Genomic DNA, 24,646 nt, shown 5'->3' on the forward strand with positions numbered 1-24,646 from the left:
CCTTTTATCGTTGTGTAACAAATGATTGTTTCTATTTTAAAAACGCAAATCAATTATTTGGTGTGGTAATGAAATGAAAACCACAATTATTCGATTTGTTTTATTCAGTTTGTTCCATAATACTAAGTTTGTACATAAAACATTGAATGCTCAATACAAGCAACAATACAGACTCCAAATAAATATATAAATTGTATATATCGTGTATTATTTATATACAAATAACAATATATAAAATATACTCACTAATATTATATAAAAATAAGATAGGTATAATAAATTACTACACTGACACATTAATAAAAACCTTAGTTTACAGTTAATTTGAAAAAATCATACTCTAATAGTACGGTAGTAAATTACATGTGCAGGTCAAGCAATAAACTGTCCTATTAAGTACATATTTCATAGTTTCACTTAACAATTACCCGACCTAGACCTACGTCATCTTAAGTCTTACGAACCTGGACTCGTTAGTTAAAACTGCACAGTCTGACTAACGAAAACAGAAAATTTTGCACAACCGAGTCCAAACAATAAGTTTGCAATTAGATAATACATCAAATCCGACTATATACAATCATTAATCTGCACCTCAAAACATCTCTCCTCCCCCCAAAAAAAAATCTACATCCGAGTGCCCAAAGAGAATCTGGATCACGGGAGAATTCTACACACTACGTACGTAAATTATCACATAATTATATACATTGGGAGCACCGACGGTACCTCCTTCCCAATTTCAATTTCAACAACCATCCCGGCCGAATCTACTTGTCCGTTGCGTTCGGGTTGGTGTAACTGAAGCCCTGGAACTGCGTCTGGTCCATGGACTGCAGGATCGGCTGTTCTATCGGCGTGATCTTGGCTTTCTCTCTTGTGAACGTCTTGTCGAAGTACTGAGTATCCAATGGATGTAGCTGAAATTGTATGTCAATGAGGTTTCCAGGTTTTTTTTAGGACGGTCTCTTTCAACGGTTTGTTTTTGGTATTTATTTTAGGTGACCTCAATGTTGTTCGGCCAACAAATTATTGGCAAAGTTTTTATGAAGCAACCCAGTTTTTAAAGTGCAATTTAATACTCACCAGACATGGTTTAAACGGTGGTTCCAGCTGTCTCGATTCCAGTGCTTGCCAGTCTATGGGTTTAAAGAAGGGTTGGTCCTGAATGTCGCCGGTGGAGGCGAATCTGTTCCCCAACCGTTTGTTCCAGTCTTTCTCCAAAAACTGCAATTTGGCAACGAAATTATTGGTTGTGGGGTTACATTGAAGAGTTTTACTGGTACCTTTACTAAGACATCGTGTGCGTCCCTGGACAAGAACCTGGGAATCACCGGTTTTTCGTTGCAGATCGACCAAAACAGTTCGTCTTCGTCGCAGCCGCTGAATGGCGACTGTCCAATTAGCATTTCGTATAGTAGCACTCCAAACGACCACCAATCGACACATTGGTTGTAGTGTTGTCCTTTGATTATCTGAAAACACTGCAGTTAACACCTTATTCTACAATTTAAATTCGAAGACATACTTCAGGGGCCATATAATCTGGGGTACCACAAAATGTGTCGGCCATTCTGTCCAGGAAGATTTGTAGCTTGCACATTCCGAAGTCGGCAATCCTCACGTGGCCGTCATAGTCCAAGAGGATGTTGTCTAGTTTCAAGTCTCTGAAAATTAATTCGTTTGTGAGTTCTTTGTGGTGGTTGCCAGAATTGCGAAATGTTTTGAAGCGAGTTCCTAGAAACGGATGATGTATGGTTTTGATTCCGATTATTTTTATATAAAAGCACAAATTCGTCGTACCTGATTGGAGACGTGTTTATTTTAGGATGTTTTATCGGAAACCTATTTTAATGGATCCTTCTAACTTCGTGAATCGAAACAATAGACGTCGAGATCATCAACCTCCAAAACCATTTATGTTTTGTGATGGGTTTCACATGGCACATCCTGGGGTAAATGACCAAATTTCGTTGTGAAACCAGTTCCAAAAATAACCGTTTTATGCAATTTTCTAAATATAATTCATAATTATTCGAGAAACGCTGCATTTTGATGAGAAACAAGATCGTTCTGCAACACCTTTGGGACAAGAATAATTCTTTCAGGCGATGACACAGTTTACGATCGCGGATTTTCAGATCCCACACATGTTTCCGGACTCTTGGAATTCAGTTTTTATTTTTGAATGCGGAATGCAACTTTTAACAGTTCCTTGTAGTTGATTTTTCACATATTTTTTAAGGTACACCTCCAGAATGTGTTTTGAAACTGGGAGCAATGAATTTTGTGTGGGTCAAAATAAAAATGTTCTATTATTAGCCCTGTTTATTTTCACTCAATTAGATTTTTTTTATGAAGCATCATGTTTAGAGATCGGTCTATTTAATACGCTCGTAAAGATGTATATTAATCGTCTTTTTATAAAAATGAAAACAAAATATTAATGCCTCAAGGTTAACCCAAACATAAGTATTTTTATGAGTCGTATAAATATCCGATTTAAAAAAATACTGTCACATGTGTTTTACTAAAAAAACTACGCTTAACTCACCGATAAACTATTCCTTTGTTGTGGAGGAACTTCAATCCGGAAACTATTTCGGCCCCGTAGAATCTAGCCCTGTCCTCCTCAAATCTTCCCGAAGCCTGAATGTGCCACATCAAGTCTCCGCCGTTCAAATATTCCATGACGAAGAAAAGATGCGACTGTAGCCAACAAAAATGTTAAAAAACAATTTTACGATAATAAAATAATACTTACGTCCGTTTGGAAGGTACACAAAAGATGACAAAGGTACGGGTGTTTGGTGCCAAGCGCCAGTACTTTCCTCTCGATCAAAGTGCATTCGACGTCGTCGTCCTCGAGTACCACGTCCTTTTTCAAACATTTGATGGCGTAGTAGTATTCGGTGTCCTTCAGTTCCGCAAGAAGCACCTGAAACAATTCGAAATTGGCAATGGAATTTGTTTGTTTACGTTGCATTTGTCCGCGGTCTAAATGCGTTACTATTACATGGTGTACCCTTAAAATATTTGTGCTTAATTAGATTTTTGGAGCCGGTTTTAGTTTTAAGGCTGTTTGCTTGTGGAGTTGTGCCAACTACAGTTTTAATAATCAAACAATAACGGCACGTGGTTGCTAAAATTGTTCCATCAAAACTTAAACCAAACAATCTGTTCCTTAATTAATCCGTGCTTACTTTTCCGAAGCTTCCCTTTCCGAGAACTTTGAGAAAATTGAAGTCTTCCACCGCATACTTCCTGAACCTGGGTATCGTGGTGGCGGGAGGCGTGATCCTGCCGCTCCTCTGGAAACCGAGGAAGGTGGACGATTGAGTGTACTCATTTTCGGGCTCCTCCTCCTCCGGATTGAAGGCTGGATTGTTGGCCGAAAGGTTCGGGGAGTCCCTCGCATCCGTTGAAGAACCTGTTAATTCAAGGGACGTTGGAGTCAATACAGTTTGTTGATTGGAAGCTGAGATATAAGTTTTTTGATTAGTTTAATAACCTTTGATCTGTTTTCAGTAGCCATGGAACAAGGAAACTATAGATAACCGTGACATTCTATAAAAATCAACGATTGCCAAAACAAGATGGTGACGTTAACGTTCCGTCGCCAACTAGTCTAATTCAATCCGTTCCTGATTGGGAAAAATACGTTAAAATGATTAATAACTATGTTGTTTTGGGTGATGATGGATGGATTTGGGTGTTTCAGCAGTTTCCACCCTTGCATTTAGAGTCAATCTGAAAACTTGGCAATGTGAGGATTTTTATTTTTAATGCCAGACGTCACCTTGATCCGCAGATGCGACAAGATTCTTATAGTGGCAATTATGCCGTCTAACAACACACTTCCTACATTATGTAATCAAATTAAAAATAAACGCAGGTCAATTAACAGTGTTGAAATTAAAAAGCAATCGATCTCTTACCTTTCTTCACCAACTCAATCGCCTCCACGACCAATTTTTGGTTGACCCCGCACAAATTGGCGGTCAGTTTTTCACATTTCTTGTGACAGTTCACATCGCAGTCTGATGTAAAGTACAAATTGTAAATTAACTAGGTTTACGGTCAATTCGGTGTATTTTGCCAAACCGTAAAATTTCACCAATTATTTAAAAATCTGAGTCACCGCTTCAGGATCCAAAATTTTTGTCTATGTTTGCGATAATTACGTTGGGTTTACATTATTTATAGACGCAGTTGCGCATCACGGAACAAAATGCTTTATTATTAGAGCCTATTACAAACGTAAAAGCTGACATGTTGGGTTAAGGAATATTGGTTGTTGTTATTCTTGACACAGCCAACTTTCGAAAAATAACCGTGTCGAAAGTTTACTTTCGAAACGGGACAAATTTGTAAAGTAATTTACTTGTTGTTTTTATGTATGTAAATTTTTTTGTTGATTGTTTTTAAAAAATTACATTTTTGAGACATATTCAATTTTATACATTCTATGACTTGCTCAAAATTGAAATAATTATTAATAATCCGTATAAATTTATGGTAACATAAATTATTTTAAGTAAGTACTCATGTAGGTTGATTTACATGCATTTTTAATGAATCACGAGTTTATTTATATTTTTACTTATATCTCAACTGTTTATAAAAAATAAAACACACAAAATCTAATTTTTGTTAAAAAAAAATACCTAACACATTGTTAGTGTAGCTTTTGCAACTAGTTGCGCATAAACCTGTCCCAACTAGATGCCGAAGCGAAAAGAATAAAGGTCCTTAACAAATTAATAAAAGGAAAAAACAAAAAATAAAAACTGATTTATCTCTAACCCTTATTCCTGCCTCCCTTGACTTCCGAATCAAAACCAGAATCATTCGAGGACGTACTTGCGCCGATCTTGCTCGCCCCCTCGTCACCCTCGTCCGAAGAAGTCTCCTCCTCGCTGGAAGAATCACTGTCCTCGCTGCTGCTGTCGTCCGAGCTATCTTCTTGAACGGCCGGTTGCCATCTGCGGGGAATGTGTCTGCCTTTAATAGGTTTCGGACGGGCGTAAATCTCGACCGGACACTCGTCGTATTGCTCCGGTTTCTTCCAGGGGTTCATGAAGCCGGACAGTCGGTTAGATTGCAGCGGTACAAAGGTGTCTTTACTTTCTTCCTCTCTCGCCTCCTCTTCAATTAGTACTTCTGATGGTACGCGGAAAACCGCCAAGTCGGGGTCAGATTTGTTGGCTTTCTTTATTAGTGACCTTTTGGATGTGATTTTATTGGGGAGCGGTGACTCTGATTCGTCTGTTTTTGGTTCCCCATCTTGTTCACCTTCCTCCGAATCTTTCTTATCGATCTTCAAGTGCAACTTATTGTCAGTCTTCTCTTCCTTTTCGGCTTCCACCTTTTCTTTGTTTAAGTTCTTAACCTCCTCCGTTTCAGTCTTCTTGGCATCTTCAACAACTTTGTCTTTTCCGTCTTCTTTAACAACAAATTCTTTCGTCTCCTTCTTTAAAATACCGCGTGTTTTGCCAGTTTTCTGAATATCTGAAGAACTTTTACTTAAATTGCTCGTTTTGTCTTCGAATTTTCCTTGAGAAATTTCAACATTGCTCTTGCTCATTGTGTCAGTTTTTGGTGGCAAATCAGCAGTTTTGTTCTCTACTTTTGACTTGACTTGTGTTAGATTTGCGCTGCTTTTGCTCAACAGGTTTGTTTTGTCTTCCAATTTTGGTTTTATAATTTCAGCACTGCTCTTACTGAAGATATTCTGCTTGCTAGGTAACTGAGATGTAACTTTTGCTGGCTCATCCTTCTTTTCTGCAATTGATTTTCCATCAAATTTTTTATCATTTTGTTGGGAAATGGGTGCAACTTCTGTAGAAAGTTCTCTTTTATTAATTTCCTTGTCTTCCGATTTAGGTATTTCTGAAGTATGTTTGCTGAAGAGATTTTGTTTATTAAGGAAGGGGGGACTTACTTTAACTGTTTCTTCCTTCTTTTGTAGAACTTTTTCTTCAGTTTTTTTGTCGTTTTCTTGGGAAAATTGAGATTTAATCTTAGGGACTTCTTGTTTCTTTAGGAAACTTGGTTTCGCGTCAACTTTAGTTTCATTTTCCTGAGAAGTCTGAGATTTCAATTTAATTTCCTCTTTCTTAGTCAAAGTTCCATTTTCTTGAATATCTTTTTCTTCTGCTTTTGTTGTTGATGTAATTTTCTCGGAACAATTGCTCAACGAATTAACCTTCTCCTCAATCTTTTCTTTAGAAGCATCAAGACTCTTATTAAAAGCATCATTTTTGTTTACCAATTCCTTCTTTTGTACAGCTTCGTTCTTGGTATTTTCTGGTGGTAACTCCTTTACGTCTTCCAAAATGTCCCCTAATTGTACATCAGATTTCCTCCTAACAATATTTGAAATAACAGGTTCCTTACCTTTGGGCAAATTAACTTTGACTTTTTCCACTGTCTTAACAGAAGGTTTCCTCTTAAGTGGCGATTTAAATTCTTCAGTTGGAGTATTAGGTCTGGTTCTGCACTTTAAACCAGGATCCAAATCCTTAGCTGGAGTGTTCGATCTGCTTCGGCTCGCCCTCTTTTTCTCTTCTACTTCTTCGACAATTACATTGAAACGAAACATCTTACCCTTCTTCCTTTTCGGCGACTCCTCTATTTCTACTTCATCTATCACAGGTTTAAGTGTAGATTTTTCTTCTACATCCACAGTTGCTGTGATTACTGGCTTAGGTTTAACTTTGATGGTCTCAATTTCTACTTGGGATATATCCCGAATTGACTCTTCTTCATTTTCATCTATAATGTCGCTGCTAGGAAGACTACTATCTGTAGAAGTCCTACGCAATTTTTTAGTGGGTCTGCGCTGAATTGGAGACTTGGATCTATCCGATTCGCTTGCAGAGTCCACCAACAATTCATTGGATTTTTTCTTGGCGATCTTCTTTTTCCTCACACTACCGCGTGACTCATTCTTTTCAGTCTTTGACTTTTTCTTACTTTCCTCCAAGTTTAGGTCATCAATTGTTGTGATATTGTCGTTCTCATCCAAAATGTGATCGAGGAGTTTAACGTCATCTTCCGTTAAATCCTTGGAGTTTCTTCTGAGAGCTCCTATAATATCTTCACTAGAAAATTGCCTGCTTTGTCTGCGTTGTATCTCCATAGGTTGGCCTGGGTTCAATTCGTCATCAACCGGCGCGGAGGAAATCTGCGTGCAAATATCCTTAAAGCTCGGCACTTTGGGTATTGCTTTCTTCACGGATTGTTTTCTGGACACCTTCTGCTGCTTGAGAATATTATCTTTGCTCCTGCTGCGTATGAGGAACTTCTCCACCAGAATCTCACCGGGAGTTTTCTTCTGGATTTTCTCCTTCGTGTTCAGTTCATCCGGTTCGAAGTTATCGCGCCAGCTTTTGATTGCGTTCAAGTCATTTTTTATCACGTCTGTGTGGATAGTTTTGAGACGTACCGTCGCCCTGTCCCTTCTGATGTTAGTGTTAGGTTTGGCCTCCTTTTCCTCTGTGGACGATCTTGCTTCCTTGAATGAGGAACTGGGACTGGGGGATTTTTGCTCCTTGATCGGACTGGAGCGCTCCTCCGGCGGTTTGGGTTTAGGAGCAGCGTTGTATTTTTTGTATTTGTTTGAGGAGACGTCTATGTCTGCGGTGTTGATTTTCCTTGGTTTTGGTATTGTTATCTTTGGGGATGTGTTGATGAGCAACTTGGGGGAGTTGATCCTTCTCAATCCACTTTTCACCTCACTGATGGTGGCCAGATGCGGCTTGTAACCCCGATAGTTTCGCGGTATGACCGACTTGTACGGCGACGAGTAGTTTGAGGCGAGGATGGAGGAATGGTTGGAATAAGGACCAGGTGTGTAGTAAGAAAGGTAACTGGTTGAGGGAGTGGACAGATCTGAGTAATAAGGCATCGTAAGGTGTCAATCGGCCAATTAAAATTAATCACGTGTCAATCACAATGCCAATTAATTCGATAAAACACTTGTTGCACTTTCGATCACCAATCCAAAGCGATGGACGACTATTTTGACGCGTTCTTTATTTGCTTTCGATCACCGGCGTTTGTTGTCGTGTGTTATTAATTATGAAATTGTTTATTTATCGGCTCGATCATGTGTAGTCCCGCACCAATAGCTGTGAATGCTAAACTGTTAGAATTGCGAGTGCCCGAATGCCAAACAATCCTATTTTTACCGCGGCTTGTGACGTAGGTCCGACTCCCGGTAAGTTTTATTGGCCCGAACACCTGTAGGCTAACGAGCGGACCGTCTCAGCGACCAAAACGCGATTATTACTGCAACTTCGTTCTGACGCTCCAGAGAAATCATCCCGTCGAGGAGTGCCATGTCTTGTAATGGTGGGAGAACCTACTTCCCTACTTCAAACGTTGATTATGCAAAATTAATTGAGTTATTCGGTTATTTTGACACAGCTGTGAGGCGAGGAATTCTTCCTCAAAACCTTCACTTTAAAGTTCTTCACTAATATTGACTTATGATGTGCGGAAAAGAACGCATTTAGTTTTATCCAAAAACCAAATTGATGGATATAGAAAAAGCATTTGAAAAAGAGTCAATTTATTTCATTCTAGAACATCTTGGTGTGGCATGTGATCAGCGACCAAAATACTCTGGTTACAAAAAAGTGTTTGACGGGAGAGAATTCCGCGTTTTAAAATAATTAAACGTATTTTCGCATCACAAGACAAGCCCATAATTACCCATCTACATATCGGTTCAAGTACGTCAATTCTTATTTACTTTTGCTGGCCGATTTCCAGACGAAATATTATTCGCCGTCTCGCAGTGCGTCTGCCTTTATTATTGTGTTTTTGTCTTCGTTATTTTTAATATTACACAATATATAACGCAGATGAAAATACTGATTGATGAGAAACGTCGATGGAAGATTTGACGTTAGATGTAAACTATTCGTGTTAACATACGGTGGTGGAAAAAAGTATGGAATATTTTTAAAATATGATTTTTATCCAGTGGGTTTTTTCAAATCTGTTGTAATGATGTTAAACAAATTCACTAGATTGTGTTTAATATCCAGTGTACTAGTATTGCTGCTCATTATTTTTCGTTTAAGACTTTATATGGGTTTTTTGATTTGGAAAAAAATATGGAATATTATTTTATTTGCCTACATTTGCACTTAAATTATTAACTTTTTGGGTCGGTTTCAACGTATTAATGCCTAAACACGTTTACTTTTCACTTCAAAATTCCTAAATTTAATCATTGATTCAAGTGGAGGGTAAAATGTACTGCTTTCAATACAAGTATAAGTACGAAAAAGAAATAATTTTAGCCAATTAAGCGACTTTGATAGAGATGAGCCTGGAGGTGGAGGAAGACGTGATTCTCACTTTGCTGTGAAGGGTCATATTCATAACACTATGAGTTTAATGGTGTGAGGTGCTATTGCTTATGGTAGCAGGTCACCTTCAGATTTTATTAGTGTCCCAGTGATATATGGATGACATTTTAGAGCCTTATTTTCATCCCTACATAAAAAGATATTTCTGACTAATTTTTCAGCAAAACAATCCTAAAGCCTCTTATCAATTTATTGCCTTGGCCACCCACTTCTTCAAACCGTACAGCAGCAGTGGCAACAAATTTCTGTTGACACATTACAGAGACAGATTAAGGAAAATGCATCCTAGAACTTTATATTTAGTTTGTACCACGAATCCCTTCGAGAAAGTCAAAGAGAAAAATTGAGCGTCTCCAGTTTCATCGGGCAAATCAGAAATCGTGACGCAAACCCAACCGGATTAATTCGGTTAGAAAAATTATGACGCTTCATTAAATAAATTTTATATGTTATGTCAAACGTTGGAGGTAAGAAATAAAAAAAACGGAACATGCAATTTAGTGTTTACGTTGCACCGCAGCTGGCTCAATCCATCAGTCTTAGCGGGGTCAAGTATTTCCACCGTTTCACTGCCAATATCAGATAACTAAATATACCTTACTTGTCTTCATTTTAATTGCTCACCTACATTATTCAATGTTTTTGTTTTAATGTATTGCAAGTTTGTTTTTTAATTTAAACTAAAAGGCTTAGTTGCTATGAGGATTTTTTGGGATTTTAATTGATGGAGCCACTTAATCACTTGCAATACTTGATGTGGGATATTAAACATGTTAATTTTCGTCGTTTAATGGCTGTGGAAATAAATCTAGTTGAAACAGGTGCCTTTATCTGACCATCAAAATTTATTTCTAGCGTGTTAAAATATGAAAACAAGGACGTCTTCAATAAAAAATATTAAAAATTAATATTTCATATTATGTGGGTAGTCTCAAAAAATATTTTGATGCAGCGACACGATCAGCAGATGTTGTGACACATGGCAAGATATTTCAAATCAATTTTGAAATATTCCTTTAATATTTCTACATTTTAATTATCTTTAAATCTTTTTAATAAAAATATGCAATTCACTTTGAATAATAAATATAAATATGAGATCTCCGTGTCCACTAAATAATTACAAGTTTTACTACGTACCACATAAAACTTCAAAACAGAAATTAATTGGAATTCTATTTTCGCATAAATCAATTTAATAGACCATAGAGAGGTGTTGTGTTGGCCTAGTTGCGTAAGTTTACATCATAATAAAATTTACTTTCGTTCGACAGTAAATCTGGAATCTATATCTACCAAATTCACATTTATAAATAGCATTTATTGTCTTCTTGGAATGATTACATTTTAATTTAATAGCCATTAATCCCGAATTTATTTTCCGTGTTCCTTTTTAAACCTCAAAAAATGATATCTGCTAGAAATTAATCAATCAATTCGAAAAGCATCGTGAAATGATCTCGTAAACATAAGCACTTAAGTTTCGACTTCTTACAACTTTATAATTTAAAACAAACTTCCAGCATCCTTGTACCACTTAATAGAATTTTGTATCTCCGTAATATTTAAGTATTTTAAAAGTGTGTGATAGTTGTGGAAAATGGATTATTGGTTGTTCACGTGTCATTTTTGTTAGTTGCACACCTAAATATACGGTTGCCAATGCCGATTATTTCGGGCGAAATTCGAAAACGAGTGGGCATACAATTGTTTTTCTTGACTGCGCCGCGGGCTTGACTCACCGGTTCGAAAATTATCTTTATTCACAAAAAAAAATGAATATTCTAAATATTTTGTATTACATCAGTCGGTTCGGTGTATAAGACTCTTCATGAAAAGGTATTCCGTAAATTTAATTCTGGCAAAGTTTAAAACAACTGATTTATTCATTACAAAAATAAGCCTTAGGGTAACTGTGCTGGTTACAAAAATCATATTATATTTTTCTGTGAACTATTCACCTTGATAATGACAAATGTATAATTTTCTGTATTTACAATTAATGAACAGAGTAGAGTAAAAAGCAAGTCTGATTGAGATGAATAGCTTTTTATTAAACGAGTACTACTAGACTTACAGCTAGTTTTAGATTTTTTATCGTTAACTAGTAACTGAGTACTTTTACATTTTCTATTTGAAAAGAATCTTCTTATACAAGAAGCCATTAATAGTCCTCCTTCATTTGCATGTATCTTTCATATCTCTTTTCTATTTCAGTCACCTAGATACTCTGGAAAGAAAACCAAGTGACAAAGAAAATTATTTAAACTTGAACCGAAATTAGAAAAACTCATTCAAAAGTTAGGGACATATGACTTCTTGTCATAGCATCTCTTAAAAATATGTTAAAATTAAAATTTATTACATAAAAATGTAAGAAAAAACTTAAGAAATTAAGAAACAACAACTTATATTTTTCATCATATTTACACATACATATTAAAAATATAAACTGTATTACTTGTATTGGATACCGTTTATTGTTTTTTGTGTGTTTTGTGTTATATTGAATAATAAAATCAAATTCTATCAAAAAAAGATTTTTTCTATGCTGGCCTACGAACTTTTCAGCCTAACTGTTACAGATAGAGTAAATATATCATAATTGTGTTATTTGAAACTGGATCTTAAATAAATATTTTGTAATGAAAATGTCTTAACCTAATCTAATATTTTTTATACATTTGTCTTCTAGAGGTTTAAATTAAATAAACTACCAATTTAAAATGTAAAATTTCGGATCATGATAATTACTTATTGTTGTAAAAAAATATTCGTCAAAAATGCCTGTAATTTGAAATTTCTTCAACTTTAACAGTTATTTTTCTTCTGATCCGATAAATTAGTTACTATTTGATTCACAATTTACTCACCGCTGTTTTAAGTAAAATGAAAAACTCAAATTTGCCATTATCTAGACAAATAATAATAAAGATTGAAATTTGACAAGTAGATTACTTGTTTATTTAATTCTCTTTTAACAGAGTAAGTTTATAAACTAATCATATAGCCTTACTAGAAATATAATATAGTTTTACTCTGAAATATTATAAATATTTAATTTTTTGGAAGTATAACAGGATGCATAATGTGTACATTAAGTTGAAATCCAGCCAGATTTCAGCTGCTATTTATCTTTTAACACGAGCAAAAAATTCTTCAGTTGTAGAAATGTGTAATTAGCAGTAAAGGATATTCGTTTATGTCTATGAACAAAATTTATAGTCGACGATTACCATAAACAAGCCATTCAAAAAAAATTCCGTTGATCAATGACGGTCCACGAAAATAGCGAAACCGCCCTTTAAATCTGTCATCGAACGTGACCGTTGCTCACCGTATCTCGTGCTGCATTTTCAAACCGATTAGAAAAAACAAATAACCGCGTGTCAATAAATTGTTTGTGTCCAATTAAATCTAATGAAAGCTACTTTAAATAGCATTCGATGGGAACCCAATTGGAGGAGCGCCAATCTAGCCCAAAGGTGTGACAACACTCGAAAACATCACCATTTATCATTATTAACAATTTAATAACTGATTAATTAATATTCGCTAAGATCAAACGTAATTAAAACAAATATTTATCCTTTAATCAATTTATTTTATTAAAAGTCATAAAATATGTTTTTGATCAAACACATTAATAATTAATTAGTCTCAGAAAACACAAATAAATATGCGTGATTAACTATACATTTCAATTATTGACCTGTTCGTTTGATGTAACGAGCGCAGTTTAAAATTTAAAATTTATATTCGAAGCACAAGCTCTCTAAGATATGCTACCCAGATCACACACAACTTTACTGGCGCTTTGGAAGCTTGCCAAATTAACCGGACTCGTTGTTTTAGTTTAAAAATAATTAACAAAATAAAAGAACCGTAGCTTTTCTGGATCACAAATTAGTCTTGATTGCCGCTCTATTAAATAATAATAGTTTTTGCGATGGTTTAAAACTGGCAGAAACCGAATATGTTCGGGAACAATTAAATTGCTTGCGCGTAGTGTTTGCGTCACTAGAACTAAAGTACTCAAAAATTACAGTGTTTTTTTTTATTGCTTAACAACATTTTTTGAATTCTGATTAAAAATATCGCTTCTTATTTTATTTTATTAAGAAAAGAATTGGAAACCCATTTCTATTATTAAATTAATGAAAATTGAACCTTATTAAATTTGTTTTTATTTATTTTTTAATTAAAAATAACTAGTAATAATCTAGTTCTATTCAGTTACTTAAACTCTTAAAAAATTAAGGTGTTTATTTAGTCTCTATAGTTTTTTTCTAGTTTTAATAAAAAATAATTAACAACAATTTTATTTTATTTCATTAATTAATTTTTTACCAATTTCTTTAGCGTTTTAATAAAAAAAATATAAAAATGTAACCCATATTCGAAGGCTTTGTTACGAGACAAGATAAAAAAAATTTATATCACGAATTATATTTTGATATTTCCTACCAATTTTGAGATATCAACGAAAACAAACTTTTTATTGTATTTAATCTTTTACTAACTTTAAAAACTTTGTACAAATCCTTTTTATTTAATATAAGCTTTGTATCTCGAAAAGTATAATCTCCTTAAAACTTCTAGATAATGTTCAATTTTTTTTTTATTTTAAAGGAAAACCTTTTTAAATTTGACTTCAACTTTTTAAAAATATATGCTTTCTGATATATTAATATATCTCTTGCAAAGATATAACGTTATTTCTCATAGTTTTCATAGGCGACTATGATGAAACTATTAAATATAACTTCCGACGTATTTTAACTATTGATAATTTATAAATTAATAATTTCAGTGAATATAAAACTTTTTTTAACTAAATTTCCTTCTATGTTTCATAAATAACGTTATCAATTATTACAAATTATATATTTTTGGAAAGATTAATTTTTACAACATTTTAAAGTGCACATAATATTTATATTTATTATTAGATATATTTTTTGACATAAATATCTTATATTACGTAAAAAGTGTCAGAAGAAAATATTTATCGTTTGTTAATAATAATAATGATAATTAACAAAAAAATTATTTCAGTCAGTTTTCATAAATATTTCAGAAATGGACTAACTACTGCCTTCAGATTTTCTCTATCTGACCTGAAAACACTTTCAATAGGTAAAGACAACCATTTTTTATTTCTTAACACCCTTCATTGAATTTTATTTAAAAACACTACTTATAATTATTTTTGTGTTTAAATTTAAGAAAATTGTGATTTACTCAAAATAATTAAAAAAGTATGTTTTAATTGAGTTAAAAAATAAACATTCTTTAGAGAATTTTAAATTTTAAAAAATGCCGATTTCTGTTTAAAATTTTTATGAAATTTTTTTTATACTGTATGTAATTTGTTGATAACGAAATTTTTCAATTTGTTATAAATTTTTAAAAATTTAAATTTAATTTTTTTTTTAAATATCAGAAAATCTTATTTTAGATGTGATCAAGAACTTGTCTTGGTCAATTGAAAAAAATAAAAATTAATTTTAAATTAATTTTGATTTTTAATTAAACAATTCTGACTTAACCTATATTAGAAATTTAAAAAATTACGTTAACAATTTTTTTAATATTCGTTATTTTTGATGAGCTTTTTGAAAAAACTAAACAAACCTAAGTTTCCATTTATGTATTTATTTATTTATTGAAAATATTCCATTTTTGATTAACATTCTGAAAAAAAATAGGCACACAGTATACAAATATTTTTTCATAAAAATTTAAAGAAAAAAACTCAAAAATCAGTCTTGTTCAAATTTAAAATTAACTTATCTGTAAGAAATTTTCATTTTTTCCAATTGACAAGGTTTTCATCACGCCTAAAAATAGAACATTTATAAAAATATATGAAAAAAATTGTTTTTTTAAGATTTTATGAAATTCATAAATAATTCAAAAATTACGTTATCGTCAAAAAACGCAAAATTCAGCATTTTTTCAAATTTAAAATTAATTGTTCTCTAAGAAATCTTATTAATTTTACATATTCTTTAATACGTTTCTTCGATTTTTTTATATCCAAAACTAAATGAAGCCGTGATAACAATTATCACATAATATAAGCTAAATGTGCATTTTTTATTTCAAAAATATAAATTTTGTGATATATTAAATTATCTTTAGAAAAGATATAATCATATTTCTTATAAATTTAAACAAATTCAATATTGTCCTCAACGAAACGTATGGAACATATCATTTCCCTTAATAATTTTGGATCAATTTCTATGTGTGTGTGCGAATATAAATACTACTGAAAGATGCATTTACAAATAATTCAACTTGACCAAATAATTATCACATTCTTGAATTAAATTAAAGATCTTATGACTTTATACACGTGTGGTGAATTTGACGGTTAATTGGCAAAATACCCAGGACAAAACAATAATAATCACCACTTACCTTCGCATTTAAGTCCTTGTTTGTAGAGTCCGTACAAAAGTGATCCGCAATGATCGCAAAATGTGGGCGACATAAAAGTGTGTTGCTTAAATCGATGCGGCAAATCAATTTTGAATCTCTCCCTCAAGTACTAAAACAATACATAACAAAATAATTTAAGTTCCTTAGTAAAAATAGCAAATACTAGCGTAAAATTGTTAATGATATTAAAATAAAGTTTTCAAAAGTTTGTTTACAGAGTTTTTGCCAATTTAAATACGGCATGACAGGACTTTACACATACCTAAGGACGATTTAATTTTAATAGTAATTTACTGTTTGCATTTGATTTATGTCTGAACTAAATGTTACGTGTTACTCACAATAGTACTCTCCGAATTACGTCCCGATCCCGGACATTTTCCCAAAAGTTTGTCATGGCACTTCTTATGAACCGCTGTCTGACAACCTTAAAAAGTATTTATTATTATCAATTTGTTAATTAATTATTTAGTTACTTACATTGGCATTTGTAGCCCTGTTTGCCGAATCCCCAAAGAAAATCCTTGCAAAAGGCGCAAAATGTCGGTTGTCGGAAGAACTTCGCCACAAACTTATGCCCTTTCGCTTCATGTACCCTAAACCAACAACATTATAAATTAATTGTTGAAACTTTTTTAGGAGGGTGAGAAAATCGTACCGAGGTTGGAAGACTTTCTTAATTTTATGTATAACGGGCATATCAAGCTGCTGCCAGTCAAACTTTCATACTAATTGGTCCGCACGTCTGGATTTTAATTATATATTGTTCTTTATAACTACTGATTTAATCCGGTATGAACACATTGTATCGAGCTGCTTATTAGCGGGAATCTTACAGAATTTATTCGAACAAAACACATAAATATTAATTATTATTCTATCGAATGGTTTGTGTAATTTTCCGTTTAATTTCTAAGAATGAGAATATGTTTGAACTGCGGCCAGAACTAAAATATTTTCAATAATTTATTGGACTTACAATTACAACTAAATTCGTATTTAAATGATGTAAATTATAAGAAATCAGTAGGGGAAACACAGCGTTAAAATTAAAGTGTAAATAGAGTTGCCTATATTAGGTGTCCCTAACATACCACCATCTAGTCTAGTCTTAAAGAATTACTTGTTTTAAAGTCCTATTTTATACTTTAATATACATGATGTTAACATAACTTAATGATTCACTTTATAAATCCTTACTTAAACAAACAACTCATCAAACATTAACCAATCTAATTCCAATTTCTAAACATTACCTTTGATATTTGATAGCGCATCTTCTTCTCGTGATCTCCTTTCCACGCATCATCCTGAACTCGTCCTCCTCCGAATCGGCTGAAGAAGTTTTGATTAAGGCCATGTGCGAGTTCGAACCGTAATTCGAATCGGAGTTCTTGTGAACCATTCTGTGCGGTCGCGTTTTTCCCTGCATATAAAAATAATAATGTTAAATTAAACTTAAAACAGTTCTTAGCACAAAATGCAGATAAGATTAACATCAGTTCAGACGTGTGTGTTTTAATATCTAATCTTGGCGTTATAATTATGTGTTTATTTGGTTAAGGCATATTAATGTGGGCGATTAAGGTGGTTATTGTTCTTAAAGGTTGTGTACGAGGTAATAAAAGTTTAGATCCGTAATTACAGACATGTGGATGTGCGAATGTGTTTACGAGAATTCTGTTAATGTAGAGTTGTAAACAATTTCCATGTTGATTTATCTTGTTTAGTCTTCTGGTCACCAAATTATTTGGAGAGGCGCGTATTTATCAAGAGTAAAATGGCCGGAAGAAAGTCTTAAAATTTCACTCATTGATTTGTTTGTGGATTGTGACTCATTGACTTGCTTCGCAGTTTGTTGTCTTCTAGTTTAGGTCATAGTTAAGCATTGTTTTTATGGTCGATGTCAATTGAATTATAGTTACCAAGATTTGCGTATGCTTCAATTGGAGTCGTGATTCACCATTGATTATTTTAATGCTATTGTTATTGGAATTTCTTATATACGTGACCATTTACATCTTACAAAATGTTCTTACAATAAAACAATAAAACAAATTTTGTTTACACATAAATTTAATGGTATTGAAAGTGTACAGAAATTAAATTACTGGTGCTAAAATCTTAACGACGATTTTTACTACATACGTGACAAATTAAAATACTCACAAAACATTTATTAGATCTATTTTAAATCTGCTGCGTCAAATATACATTTCAATTTTAAATACATGTTTCATTCTTAAATTAAAATTATTACCATTTTCCATCGGTAATTTACACAAACACCTCAACAACAAAATCCACTATAATTAGATTAAACGGCACAGCCAACCAATTGTGTTTGGATTGTAATATTATGAGAGATATTTTAAACGTAAATATTTTAAATTTTATTAAATTAAAATGGAACATCACATGTTCCTATCGATGTATCATAATGATAACAAACATAGACTTACATTAAATATTGTTTTAATGGGTTTTTCACATCATACAATTATTAGTTCTTTTAAACCTACATTTTGCTTTGAAAATAATCGTATACACTTGACATGACTGACATAATTATGCGAAATATGTGAATATTGATGTGACTGACAATAGCTTAGTGGAGCAAATGTTTTGAAATAAATCACGCAAGTGTGCACACAAGACTTTATTTATTTTCTTACATACATACAAATAGAAATCAGTGACGACATGTGAGCTTTGAATCTGGTGAGGCACATTATATGTAGGACAAAAGGAAAATAAAAACAATATTTTATTTACGCATCAACATACAATTCGAATGATCAATGCTGTTGTCGTTTAAATTTAATTTCATGATTTATCAAATCATAAAAACCTCTTATTTACCAAAAACCTTCAGAATCCTTTTAAAATAAGAGACAACCAGCAAAATAATTTATTCATTACTATACATTCCGTTAGTTAATTAAATTTATCTAACCAAGGTATTTGGTAATACTCGATATTTGGAGTTGTTTGAGGCACGCCTCAGCTCTCCCACTATTGAAACAATAGTGCGACCTTAAAGCGCATGCGCGAGTGAACAACATAGGTTAGGTTATAGTTAGGTTGTTTAATTGTTCGTTTAACAACCATAACATTCCCATCTTAGTTTAAAAATTAAGTTATATTCTATAAAATATGAATGAAAACATAAGAAATGTATTTTTTAACATTAACATTAAAATAATTTTTATAGGTGAGACACTACCCCACCTGTCTCTTCTGAGTAACCGCCACTGATAGAAATATATGTATTTGTTATATTCATTTGTATCAATCAGAGAATGAATAGAATGAATTTAAGTATTTAAATTGAGCCCTCCTGTGCATTAAAATAGAGCACCATATGAGCTAAACATCTTGATTCATCGCCAAAGGTTAAACAGCATTCCTGAACAGAAAGCGAAGGTGTCCCCGTCAAACGCACCACAGGATACTGAGGTCGTTCGAAATCCTTTAAGGATTCGCATAAAACAAACAATGTTTGTTTTCAAACGCATACGATACAGTATTATAATGTTGTTATAGTGAACACATGTTGAAATTGCCGATCGATAAACAGTTGGCACATGTTATTGTGTTTATTTGATGTGAATTTTAAAGTAAAAGCTATCATCCATATATTTTAAACGTTTTGATTGGTTTTACATTGAGACCTGTTTAATGTTTCAATGTCGCCGAAAAAATCCAATCAATCTAAAAGATGATGATGGAGTTGAAACAAAAATTTTAAAACATTTTATTAGACAAATCTAAAAGCTTTAATCAAAATAAACGGGATGCCTATAAATCTTCGTGGCTTCAATACAAATAAATTTCTGCAAATATTTATAGGTTTGTAGATTAAATGTGCGTCTGCACAATTCACTTACGCAAACACATATTTTATTTTTCACAACATGTTTAATTAAAAGTACAATAAAAATGTGTGGGGAAAACGAAGCGGTGACTTTAATACATAATGCGTTATCTAAAAGCGCACTGAGGCCGTCCGGAAATAAAAGTCGTCAACAAAAACAAAATTTTAATTCATAAAATTGCAACAGCTGGTTATTTTTGCGTAAGCTATTTTCTCACGGCCTTTTTACCTTTGCAGAGTCTGAACGTGTGTGCTGGACATGTCTTTTATGTCCGTTGCCGCTTCCCGCACTCTTTTTCTTGTAATGAGATCCACCAGTGAACATCATTTTGAAAGACTTCGATCAAATCCAGCAGTTACGTTGCAAATACTGACAAATTGATCATTGTCCGTTTGGAGTCAATATCCTTGTGTTTTCATAAACACGACACATTTAAGGCACCTCACTATTTAAAAATAAACTGTTAGTCATTGGTAGTTTCTTCGACGAGTTCGGCGGTTATTGATTCTTTCTTCTGGTTTTCAGGAACCATTCAATGGAGGATGGGTCACTGGTGAGTTTTAGTACGCGAACCACGACGAACTGCTTCATAATAAGCGTTCCGGCCGCCGAAAAATTCGCCAAATTCCAATAGAAAATCGTGTAAAATCAACAAAGGTAAGTCAAATCCTACTTTAAGCTATTTCAATTTGACTCAACTATGCGTTATATGTTTATACCAAGACGTCGTGGCGAGGTTTTTATTTTTAGACAAACTCGTTGATATTAACATACAACAGACACACGAAATATTCGGACCGCCTTACTTTCGATAATCCTTACCATTTAAATTCGGATCAAACGAAAATTTATCGCCGACTTCCAATGTAAATTGTAGCCGATAATTTATTGCATCGTAAGTGATTTAATAACAATTTGAAATTGGTGCGTGTGTTTGAAATGCGCGCGCGTGTGCGCAGAGAACTGTTTTGGTCGGTAAAGTAGATATTTCATTCTTCCTGTTTCTGTACTCGGCGCAAAATGGTAGGTCTTGTCGTTTGCTTCAAGTTTTCTTGAAAAATCTCATACATCTTAACTAATTCTTATTTAAATTAACGGTAATACCGTTCCGTTAACTTATCGCAACATACTTCAACAAGTATTTAGTGAGAATTAACGAAATATTTTGAAAAAACTCTAACATGGTATGACATATAGGTTAAGTGACCAATTGGTGTTTTGTGTCACGAACAACAAATTCATATTTTATTTGGTAAGTGTACTGATTGTGATTGTTCATTTGTTTTAGACTAAGGGTACATCAAGCTTTGGTAAACGCCGCAATAAGACACACACTTTGTGCAGAAGATGTGGTAGATCATCTTACCACATCCAAAAGTCGCAATGTGCCCAGTGCGGCTATCCCTCCGCCAAAATGCGCTCATGTAAGTATTTTATTTATTAATTTATATCAATCTGGATGTACAAATGAAAACATTTTATTCACTGGAAATGAAGGTTTTTGTTAGTACATGTTCATTAGTTCGAAGTGTTGTTTTAAATGGGGTTTTTATTGAAAATTTCAGACAACTGGTCTATTAAGGCTAAAAGGAGGAAGACCACTGGAACTGGTCGTCTCCGCCACTTGAAAATTGTCCGCAGGCGTTTCCGCAACGGATTCCGTGAGGGCGGCAAAGCTATTAAGAAAACTGAAAAATAGTTTTATTAATTTTTGACAAATAAATTATAAAAAAAGTATACAAGTGTTATAATTTGTTGACCCTATATTTAAATGATCAGGTAAGTGACGACATATTATGTGTATCTAATGTGATTAAATAAACCACCTCTAAATACTAATAAATAATGTTATTTTATAAGTTTCATAAAATGTTACTAAAAACCTTATTTTGTAATTTAAAACTACACCTCTCCTCTGAAGTGGGAATTTGATTTTCCTAAACCTAGATTTAAAAATATTTTCAATACATTTTATTTTGACCAGTAATATTTGAATATTTTTTGCTCTAGGAAGTCAGCATTTTACATTTATTGTATTTTTTATATGTTCGATAGATAAAAATAAACAACATTCCATTTCTTGTAAATTTTCAAAATACGCATTTTCTGAATTCAGTAGATTCGGCTCATTCTTAATTTATCTGATATTTATCACTGTATAATGCCTAAGTCAATAAAAAGAATATATTTAAATATATATATACTTTTTTTGCTTTTGTTGTTACACATCTTATCACGTCGGAGATATGACGCATATATTAGTCTTATTTGGTTAGTCAGAAAAGGACATTCAAATGAATTTACGTTTTGTGTATGTATTTAACAATACTCTTAATAGTTGAAATTTATTCTTAGTAAATTTATATTAAATAATGTTACTTTCAATGTGAAGAAACATTGCTTTCCAAAGAAGAAGAAAATAATAATTAACATGAAAATGTTCTAACATTTTATTGAGAAAAAAATTAGAAAACCACCCTTACTTGTCGTTTAAATAAATAAAAAATGAATTAATGATGGGTCATACAATATCAGTGTGTCTAAAAGAAAAATCAGACGTAAATTGAATGAACAAATCTTGCAAGGATATATTACAGTAAAGAAACCATTTGCATTAAAAATGAATGAAAGGGATGAATCCATGTTCATTAGAACAAGATCTGATGGTAAAAAATACATTCATCGTCCTCCCAATAAAAGTTTAGATCCCAGATACACTATAAAAGCTTGGAATTACAGTGGTGGAAAATTTTGGTTCAGGATTGTTTTCCTTGGCATGATATAAGACCATTTAAAAAAATTATTAATAAAATGGTATATAAGGACATCATGAGAGACGTAATGGAACCATTTGACAAATATAATTTACCAATTACATGTATTTTACGCATGATATTGATTCTCGATTGGCCAGCGTAAAGTCCGGATCTAAATACAATTGAAAACTTGTGGAACGATAATCTCAATTAAAACATCAAAAAGTATAAATTTAGATAAATTAAGATCAATTGTGGCTATTTCTGCAGATGTTGGAGTCTGTCTACAATCAGTAGAAGATTCCATGAATCTGGCCTTAGAGCAGAAGACGTTTTCGATATTCCCTGTTAAACAGGGAGCATCTGCTTGCCCGCAGAGCATGGACTAACGATCACCGTCTATGGACTACAGCCGCAATCTCATACTTCACTGTGCAAGAAACCATCATCCCCACAATTTGGAGGAGCTTGCTAATGCTATTATTACATTAATAAAAATAAAACTCCTTTTGAATAATCAATAATTTAATTTTATTTGATGAATATTTTCATGAAATATTAGTGATGTAGTTTAAAAATCATTACGAAAGTGACTAATTCAGATAACTTTAAAATATTTATAAATAAAAACCTCTATAAAATAAAACGATTTATTAATGGATTATAAAAATAATACTTAAATTCTACTATTATAAAACCAATACTACTTTAACTATATCAGTACAAAATAAATACTAACACCTAAACTTAAAAAAAATTGCAATTAACCTAACTGAAATTGAATATTGTCCTGATATGTGTAGATCACAGTTTCCCCCGTTTCATGATTGTTACTGGCCACTGCCGAGTCTAAAACAATTAATGGTCAATATCTGTAAATTTTAAATTATGCAGTAATATCACAAAGTGAATGTTTTTCTTCATTTGAACTTACTAAATGGCACTTCATCACCCATGTCTTCATATAATTCTCCATTGGGAGCCAAATTTTTGTCACTTTTAGCAGCCTAGAATCATGCAACATTAAAAATGCATTAACAACAGTTTAACCAATTATAAATTACTTCTCTGTACTTCTGTAAGTAAACCTTGAGTGGCTCCACATAATTGTCAAAGCCCAAAGTGCTCATGGCAAACAAAATATCCTCCCCATTGATGGTTTTCCTTTTTTCCATGTGACACCTATCACTAGCCTCGCTGGTGATAAAACTAATAAACTCGCTAACACATTCCTGCACACACTCTCTTGCATCTTTGGCAATCTACAATGGTACTGTTTAGCAAATTGTACAAATTTGAAGAAAATTCTATGGGCAGAACTTAGAAGCGAATGCGTACTTTGTTATTTACCTTCCCCGTTTCCGGGATAGCTTTTTTCATGATTTTTGCCACATTCGCTATTGGCAAAAACCTGTCTTGTTCGCGCAACGGTTGCCCGCTTTTGTCGCCCCCGTCGTGGTTTGAGTCGTCGGTGTTTTCGGCCGTGAGCTGTTCGCTTTCGTCTGTAAAATTTTTAAGTCGTATTTGGTTATCGATTCGGAAACTGTACCTTCTAACTCCTCGACGTGCACCATGTATTGGTCCGCTGTGGATATTGTAAAGGGATGCGTCATTTTTATTAATTTGGTTATATAGAAATTTTAATTTATGAAGTGTTTATATAAATCGATTTATTAAACTTGTTTGCGAAATGTATTTGACATTTGACGCGCTCCTGGCTTGTTGATTTTCTGGCGGTGCTCTGTTGCCAAATTTCACGACGTCTGTGGTGATTGATAAAATCAATGCCACAGTATAAATGATTGAATAATTGGTAATGTTGTGTTTGCGGTTGATAAGTATGGGTATATCCCCAACGTACGTCACCGACAACCAGCGTGTGCTTCATACGCTGTGTTGCCATTCACATTTCATTTCATTATTTTCTTATTAGTCTTTGCGCTTTTGTGTCTTGTGCCTCGTTTTGTGTCTTTGTATTTTTACATAGTTTTATTTGTTAATGGTATTTTCATATGTCTATTCTATTAAAATGTACTTATTATTATTTGTTTATTTTCAGCATTGTTATTTCGTTCTTAAATTTTAAACAAGTTATTTTTTGAGGTAATTGGAGTCTCAAATGAAGTACCAAATTTTATATAAAATTCCTAACTAGTTTTTCTTTAATCACAGCATC

The 24,646-nt window shown here is 32.9% G+C and overlaps 3 protein-coding genes across 7 annotated transcripts; 1 reads left to right on the forward strand and 2 right to left on the reverse strand.

Annotated features, from left to right (window-relative positions):
• Positions 1-86: 86 nt before the first annotated feature.
• Positions 87-8,173, reverse strand: LOC109600078 (uncharacterized). 2 transcript variants are annotated; one of them, XM_049967648.1, is made up of 8 exons: positions 4,864-8,173; positions 3,204-3,430; positions 2,765-2,938; positions 2,555-2,709; positions 1,529-1,667; positions 1,287-1,475; positions 1,087-1,227; positions 87-920 (listed from the first exon to the last, which is right to left on the reverse strand). In XM_049967648.1, exons 1-8 carry the CDS (start codon positions 7,910-7,912, stop codon positions 771-773), a joined length of 4,224 nt encoding a protein of 1,407 aa, XP_049823605.1. In that variant the 5' UTR covers positions 7,913-8,173; the 3' UTR covers positions 87-770. The 2 variants fall into 2 exon arrangements, with proteins under 2 accessions (XP_049823605.1, XP_049823604.1); XM_049967647.1 differs by having other exon boundaries at positions 4,807-8,171.
• A 12,415-nt stretch (positions 8,174-20,588) lies between these two features.
• LOC109600082 (60S ribosomal protein L37) lies at positions 20,589-21,456 on the forward strand. Of its 2 annotated transcripts, none has more exons than XM_020016163.2 (3): positions 20,589-20,737; positions 21,003-21,138; positions 21,280-21,456. In XM_020016163.2, the coding sequence occupies exons 1-3, from the start codon at positions 20,735-20,737 to the stop codon at positions 21,411-21,413; spliced, it is 273 nt and encodes a 90-aa protein (XP_019871722.1). In that variant the 5' UTR covers positions 20,589-20,734; the 3' UTR covers positions 21,414-21,456. The 2 variants fall into 2 exon arrangements, with proteins under 2 accessions (XP_019871722.1, XP_019871723.1); XM_020016164.2 differs by lacking the exon at positions 20,589-20,737 and adding an exon at positions 20,779-20,898.
• A 1,650-nt stretch (positions 21,457-23,106) lies between these two features.
• On the reverse strand, positions 23,107-24,258 carry LOC109600081 (uncharacterized). 3 transcript variants are annotated; one of them, XM_020016160.2, is made up of 5 exons: positions 24,020-24,258; positions 23,821-23,972; positions 23,535-23,732; positions 23,405-23,477; positions 23,107-23,319 (listed from the first exon to the last, which is right to left on the reverse strand). In XM_020016160.2, the coding sequence occupies exons 1-5, from the start codon at positions 24,081-24,083 to the stop codon at positions 23,234-23,236; spliced, it is 573 nt and encodes a 190-aa protein (XP_019871719.1). In that variant the 5' UTR covers positions 24,084-24,258; the 3' UTR covers positions 23,107-23,233. The 3 variants fall into 3 exon arrangements, with proteins under 3 accessions (XP_019871719.1, XP_019871718.1, XP_019871721.1); XM_020016159.2 differs by having other exon boundaries at positions 23,809-23,972; positions 24,020-24,242; XM_020016162.2 differs by having other exon boundaries at positions 23,107-23,342; positions 23,809-23,972; positions 24,020-24,240.
• Between the last annotated feature and the right edge of the window lie 388 nt (positions 24,259-24,646).

Source organism: Aethina tumida, chromosome 5 (assembly GCF_024364675.1).
Source record: "Aethina tumida isolate Nest 87 chromosome 5, icAetTumi1.1, whole genome shotgun sequence".
Lineage (NCBI taxonomy): Eukaryota > Metazoa > Arthropoda > Insecta > Coleoptera > Nitidulidae > Aethina > Aethina tumida.